This window comes from Epinephelus moara, chromosome 24 (genome assembly GCF_006386435.1).
Source record: "Epinephelus moara isolate mb chromosome 24, YSFRI_EMoa_1.0, whole genome shotgun sequence".
NCBI lineage: Eukaryota > Metazoa > Chordata > Actinopteri > Perciformes > Serranidae > Epinephelus > Epinephelus moara.
The window spans coordinates 52114965-52122106 of record NC_065529.1 but is presented as its reverse complement, the minus strand read 5'-3'; the positions used below and the strand labels follow the sequence as shown (position 1 = coordinate 52122106).

Here is a 7142-nt window from a genome sequence, read left to right as displayed (position 1 = left end):
AAAAAAAAAAAAAAAAAAAAAAAAGAACGGTTCCCAGCTGCGACTCGGTTCCCATCGTTCATGTTAACAAGCCGTTCAATAGAATCGGTTCGTTCGTGAACGTCACAACACTACTGAACAGGACAGGTGTGAACGCAGCCTTAATAAAAACTTTATTCAGTCGTCTTTATTGAATCATCTCATTGTAGAAACATTAATATGTCAGTTTGTCACATGATCCCCAGTTTATTTTTATTCTTTTAAATATGTTTATGTTGTTGTTCATTTACACATTTTTTTATAATTCTCGTCAGACATTGTATTTTTGTCATGTTTGTAACTTCAGGTTCCTGCTGCAGGTTTATTCTGTGTATAATGTTCAGATGTGATGCAGATAAAGAACTTCTGTGTGTGACGGGATATTAAGTCTAAACTCGTCCTGAGGAGTCTCCTGAATAATAAAACCACCAGACGGCAGGATTATCGTTCTGTATTGTGTGTGTGTGTGTGTGTGTGTGTGTGTGTGTGTGTGTGCTGCAGCTGAGACTCTGAACACATTCATCAGATCAACCGTCACTTTAAAAGACACAAAAACAAAACACAGGTCAAAATACAAATTACAATCTGAGTTTAATTTTCGCTCACACAGTTAAAGTGCTCCAGAATCTGTTTGGATTAAAAATGAATTCACTGATTGTACGATCAACAACACAGACGCGTCCAGACGTAAGGCTTCAGTCACACTGTGATGTCATCGGAGCTCAGGAGTCAAAAGGTCAAAACTTTTTCACATGTTGATTTGTCTGAATTATAAGATGTCATTATAATTTACATATCTCATGTTTATATGCAATAATCATCTCAGAAGCCAAAAAGAAAAAACATCCCGTATCTTTAATAATGTGACACGACAGTCGTGAGCGTGACGTCTTCTCACCTGATTTAGTCAAATTACACACGTTGTAACAGCATCATCTCGTAAATATGACTCCTGTACGTCGTCACTAAAACAAATACCTGATACAATATTTTCTTAAGGGCTGTGTACAGTAAATATGACGGTGATTGAACAGGATGCAACACACGAATGATGTAATGATGTAAAAAACAGCTTCCTGTCCAACGCTCTGAATGAACGCTGCAGAACGTGTTGGATCGTCAGACACACAGACGAGACTCAGGCACAGTTTGTTCTGACAGAACTCATGTTCTCTGTCATTAAAGGGTTCGTCCATCGTGTCTTCGTTATGTCTCAGCACAATGTCTCTGTCCTGACAGTGACTCAGTCCGAAACAGGAAACAGAATTACAGTTACTAAAAAAACATCAGTCACAGCATCAGTGACTGTTTGTCTTTGGTGAGCGTGGATCGACTTCTGTCGTTTTCTGTCTCCGGCATTATAAAATAATCAGTCTAGTTTCGACACACGACTCTGAGAACTGTGGGAACTTTTTATCTGATGACAACAAAAACACATGTCACAATTATGACATCATTTCCTGTGATTACAAGTCTCTGTATCATATAATCATACAGCTGTTCATTATTACAGCACACAGAAAAAAAGAAACAAGAATTTAATGTGACGAAACAGAGTCACAACATTTAGAAAAATCATGAGTTTGTCGATTATTTTATTTTAAAAAAAATCTGCTTCCATCATGTTTTTGTCGCTTTTATTCCTGACCTGATAAAATTATAATTTCTGCTTCATGCATGAATCATAATTCAGCATGTTGTGACTGAAAAGACAATAAATGTTCAGATCTGTGTATTTCACTTCAGGATTTCTAGATATCATAATTCAACATATCCTTACAGAACAGTTCATATGATATCCTACGAGTTAGCATCCCCGCATGTCGTTACGTCCTTAACATACAGCAACATAATTCATGTAAAGTTACGACGGTAAGGTTTAGGAAAAGAAAAACAGTGAGGACGAATCTTGAAATGAATCAAAATTCACTCAGAGAGCACGAAGAATACAAAGAACATGGTTCTCTCTCTCTCTCTCTCTCTCTCTCTCTGTGTCTCTCTCTCTCTCTCTCTCTGTCTCTCTCTCTCTCTCTCTCTCTCTCTCTCTCTGTCTCATTGTGTCATGCGGATTACTGTTAATTTATTATGCTGATCTGTTCTGTACGACATCTATTGCACGTCTGTCCGTCCTGGAAGAGGGATCCCTCCTCAGTTGCTCTTCCTGAGGTTTCTACCGTTTTTTTTCCTGTTAAAGGGGTTTTTTTGGGGAGTTTTTCCTTATCCGCTGCGAGGGTCATAAGGACAGAGGGATGTCGTATGCTGTAAAGCCCTGTGAGGCAAATTGTGATTTGTGATATTGGGCTTTATAAATAAAATTGATTGATTGATTGATGGTTCCAGGGGAAACTCCGCCTTCGTGACCCACCCACTTACAGACCACTCAGGAACGCCTCCTTCTTTACTCCTGTGGGCGCACTGATCACGTGATCACAGCCTTTCAAAATATGCCGGATATGTACGAATTTGGGTGGATTACTTTTCGTAGAAAAATGTGGGAACAGTTTACGAGATCAGCCTGCATCATTATACATCGTTAGTGTTTGGTAATTACAGAATAAAATCTACTTTCAGATATTTATTATTATTATTTCTTCCTAGTATTACTTCTACGTTTCGTACGCAAAAATCAACATTTCATAATCATGAGAACATTTTCGTAGTCTTACAGAGTTAGTATCTCTTAACGACAAGAAAAAATCTCTAATTATACAAGGTACGATATTAGCATCTCATTATAAGAAAAAGTGTCCTCAGTATGTTTGTACCCCCATACTGTCCTCTGTATATTTGTGTCCTCAGATTGTCCTGTAAACATGTGGACAGTCTGTGTCTCACTCCTGCAGGATGGCAGCGGTATCTCTACACCTCCTTCTCATCTTTACTGTGAAATGATGTCCGTCTCAGATTTTCCTTCACTTTGACAAACTCTGGAGCTTTCAGGTTTTCCTCCTGCAACTTCTCCTGCTGCCTGTCCCACTGTGAGAGACAAAAGGTAAGGACATCATCAAGGGACAGGACGTTCAGGACATCACCAAGGGACAAAAAAGGTTCAGGACATCACCAAGAGACAAAAGGTTCAGGACATCACCAAGAGACAATAGGTTCAGGACATCACCAAGAGACAAAAGGTTCAGGACATCACAGAGAAACAACAGATTCAGGACATCATCAAGAGACAAAAGGTTCAGGACATCACAGAGAAACAACAGATTCAGGACATCACCAAGAGACAAAAGATTTGGGACATCACCAAAACACAAAAGGTTCAGGACATCACCAAGAGACAAAAGATTTGGGACATCACCAAAACACGAAAGGTTCAGGACATCACCAAGAGACAAAAGGTTCAGGACATCACCAGGAGAAAAAAAAAGGTTCAGCACATCGCCAAGAGACAAAAGATTTGGGACATCACCAAAACATGAAAGGTTCAGGACATCACCAAGAGATAAAAGGTTCAGGACATCACCAAGAGACAACAGGTTCAGGACATCACCAAGAGAAAAAAAAAGGTTCAGGACATCACCAAGAGACAATAGGTTCAGGACATCACCAGGAGAAAAAAAAGGTTCAGGACATCACCAAGAGACAAAAGGTTCAGGACATCACCAAGAGACAACAGGTTCAGGACATCACCAAGAGACAAAAGGTTCAGGACATCACCAAGAGACAAAAGATTTGGGACATCACCAAAACATGAAAGGTTCAGGACATCACCAAGAGATAAAAGGTTCAGGGCATCACCAAGAGAAAAAAAAAGGTTCAGGACATCACCAGGAGAAAAAAAAGGTTCAGGACATCACCAAGAGACAAAAGGTTCAGGACATCACCAAGAGACAACAGGTTCAGGACATCACCAAGAGACAAAAGGTTCAGGACATCACCAAAAGACAACAGGTTCAGGACATCACCAGGAGAAAAAAAAAGGTTCAGGACATCACCAAGAGACAATAGGTTCAGGACATCACCAGGAGAAAAAAAAGGTTCAGGACATCACCAAGAGACAAAAGGTTCAGGACATCACCAAGAGACAAAAGATTTGGGACATCACCAAGAGACAATAGGTTCAGGACATCACCAAGAGACAAAAGATTTGGGACATCACCAAAAAATGAAAGGTTCAGGACATCACCAAGAGATAAAAGGTTCAGGACATCACCAGGAGAAAAAAAAAGGTTCAGGACATCACCAAGAGACAACAGGTTCAGGACATCACAAAGGGACAGGATGTTCAGGACATGACCAAGAGACAAAAGGTTCGGGACATCACCAAGAGACAAAGGGTTCAGGATATTACCAAGAGACAAAAGGTTCAGGACATCACCAAGAGACAACAGGCTCAGGACATCACCAAGAGACAAAAGTTTTAGGACATCATGAAGGGACGGGACATTCAGGACATCACCAACAGACAACACGATCAGGACATCAACAAGAGATAAAAGATTAAGGACATCACAGAGAAACAACAGATTCAGGACATCACCAAGAGACAAAAGATTCAGGACATCACCAAGAGATAAAAGGTTCAGGACATCACCAGGAGAAAAAAAAAAGGTTCAGGACATCACCAAGAGACAAAAGGTTCAGGACATCACGAAGGGACGGGATGTTCAGGACATTACCAAGAGACAAAAGGTTTGGGACATCACCAAGAGACAAAGGGTTCGGGACATCACCAAGAGACAAAGGGTTCAGGACATTACCAAGAGACAACAGGTTCAGGACATCACCAAGAGACAACAGGTTCAGGACATCACTAAGGGATGGGATGTTCAGGACATTACCAAGAGACAAAAGGTTCGGGACATCACCAAGAGACAAAGGGTTCAGGACATTACCAAGAGACAACAGGTTCAAGACATCACAGAGAAACAACAGATTCGGGACATCACCAAGACACAAAAGGTTCAGGACATCACAAAGGGACGGGATGTTCAAGACATTACCAAGAGACAAAAGGTTTGGGACATCATCAAGAGACAAAAGGTTCAGGACATCACCAATAGACAACAGGTTCAGGACATCACCAAGAGACAACAGGATCAGGACATCACCAAGAGACAAAAGGTTCAGGACATCACAGAGAGATAACAGGTTCAGGACATCACAAAGGGACAGGATGTTCAGGACATTACCAAGAGACAAAAGGTTCGGGACATCACCAAGAGACAACAGGTTCAGGACATCACCAAGAGACAAAAGGTTCAGGACATCACCAAGAGGACAAAAGGTTCAGGACATCACAGAGAGACAAAAGGTTACGGACATCACCAAGAGACAACAGGTTCAGGACATCACAAAGGGACAGGATGTTCAGGACATTACCAAGAGACAAAAGGTTCGGGACATCACCAAGAGACAAAAGGTTCGGGACATCACCAAGAGGACAAAAGGTTCAGGACATCACAGAGAGACAAAAGGTTACGGACATCACCAAGAGACAACAGGTTCAGGACATCACAAAGGGACGGGATGTTCAGGACATTACCAAGAGACAACAGGTTCGGGACATCACCAAGAGACAACAGGTTTAGGACAATTAAGTGAGACATAACATTGTGTTGTTGTGTTGAGTTGTTTGTTTGTTGTGCTGTTGTTGTCATTATTGTTGTTGTTGTTTAGGTGTTGTTATGTTGTTGTTGTTGTTGTTACCTCATCCAATCTCTGGTGTCTCTTTATCAGCTCGGCCTCCAGAGGTGAGACCTTCCTGCGAGCTTCCTCTTCCTGTTTCCTCTGTTTGATCAGCTGATCTCTTTTCCTCGACTCCAGAACTCTCTGCAGCTCCGGCTTCATCTCCACACTGACTCCGCCCCTGAACACACACACACACACACACACACACACACACACACACACACACACCATTTATGCACAGGGCCGTGTGTTTGTGTGTTTCCTCCAGCAGGGGGCAGTGTGTCACATGTTTCTCCAGGAGCAGACTGAACTCTGTTTAAATCACTTCATCACATACATAGAATAGAATGGTACTTTATTGTCGTTAAACAAGTACAACGAAATTAAGACGGGCATCTCTCTTGTATACATTAAAACAGTATAAAAACAGACATAAAAACACCAGTGGCTAACGAATAAATAGCAGTGGTTACTCAATAAATAGACACCAGTTGCTGATGAATAGTCAGTAGATGTCAACATCAAGTCCAAGTCCTGGTACTGAGTGATAAAGTGCAATGTGCCTGTGTGTATGAGAGTCAGTGCAAGTTACTGTGGTGGGTACATGTTATTATTAGAACCAGTTGGAGTATCACAGTGTGGCTGTGCAGGTGGTTTGTCCAGGTGGTGTTGCCGTACCTCAGCAGAAGCTGTGGATACGTTTGGGTAGAAACCAGGCTGCCAGGACCAGCACTGGGATTTAAATGTGGAACTACAACTTCCTGGTTCGTCCCATGACGCCAGTTTTTCTCCCAGAGCGAGCCACGCTGCCTGTGTGAGCAGCTCATCACAGGTCAGTGTGAAACATCTACAGATTCAGACGCTGAAAATTCAAAATCACAGTTTGTCTCAGAGGCTTCACAGCAGAGGATATCCCTCTGTCCCTCTGTACCCTGTCCTCTGTCCCTCTGTCCTCTGTCCCTCTGTCCCACTGTCCTCTGTCCCTCTGTCTCTCTGTCCTCTGTCCCTGTATCCTCAGACCCTGTGTCCTCTGTCCCTCATCAGGAAGGCCCAATCAGTGATCAACATCTTGTGTTCACAGACAAACTCTTGTTCCATTTAATAAATGTCACATTTAATAAATCTGTTCTCGAAACAGAGAGAGCAAAGTGAAGCTTCAACACTGAGAAGACAGAAGAAAGTGAAGCTTCAGCACTGAGCAGAGAGAAGAAAGTGAAGCTTCAACACTGAGCAGAGAGCAGAAAGTGAAGCTTCAACACTGAGCAGAGAGAAGAAAGTGAAGCTTCAGCACTGAGCAGAGAGCAGAAAGTGAAGCTTCAGCACTGAGCAGAGAGAAGAAAGTGAAGCTTCAACACTGAGCAGAGAGAAGAAAGTGAAGCTTCAACACTGAACAGAGAGAAGAAAGTGAAGCTTCAACACTGAGCAGAGAGAGCAAAGTGAAGCTGTATGATTGATGTAAATCTGGAAAGTGAAGCTTCACCTCAGAC

At 42.0% G+C, this 7142-nt stretch overlaps 2 protein-coding genes across 29 annotated transcripts in view; one reads left to right on the top strand and one right to left on the bottom strand.

Annotated features, from left to right (window-relative positions):
• Positions 1–590: 590 nt before the first annotated feature.
• LOC126385818 (protein FAM107B-like) overlaps positions 591–7142 on the bottom strand; it is a 35063-nt gene continuing 28511 nt past the window's right edge. For all 4 annotated transcript variants that reach the window (XM_050037806.1, XM_050037804.1, XM_050037805.1 and 1 more), the window contains 2 exons: positions 5674–5833; positions 591–2994 (listed from right to left, as the gene is read on the bottom strand). In XM_050037806.1, coding sequence (XP_049893763.1) covers positions 2878–2994; positions 5674–5833 — 277 coding nt within the window. In that variant the 3' untranslated portion in view covers positions 591–2877. The remainder of the gene's footprint in view (positions 2995–5673; positions 5834–7142) is intronic.
• LOC126385816 (hornerin-like) lies at positions 3001–5667 on the top strand. Of its 25 annotated transcripts, none has more exons than XM_050037779.1 (7): positions 3001–3200; positions 3309–3335; positions 3558–3721; positions 3779–3915; positions 3973–4220; positions 4603–4872; positions 5035–5667. In XM_050037779.1, exons 3-7 carry the CDS (start codon positions 3715–3717, stop codon positions 5573–5575), a joined length of 1203 nt encoding a protein of 400 aa, XP_049893736.1. In that variant the 5' UTR covers positions 3001–3200; positions 3309–3335; positions 3558–3714; the 3' UTR covers positions 5576–5667. The 25 variants fall into 25 exon arrangements, 24 of the variants coding, with proteins under 24 accessions (XP_049893736.1, XP_049893753.1, XP_049893737.1 ...); XM_050037796.1 differs by adding an exon at positions 4576–4602 and having other exon boundaries at positions 3001–3530; positions 3587–3721; positions 3779–3888; ... (1 more) ...; positions 4819–4872; positions 5116–5667; XM_050037780.1 differs by lacking the exon at positions 3309–3335 and having other exon boundaries at positions 3001–3146; positions 3668–3721.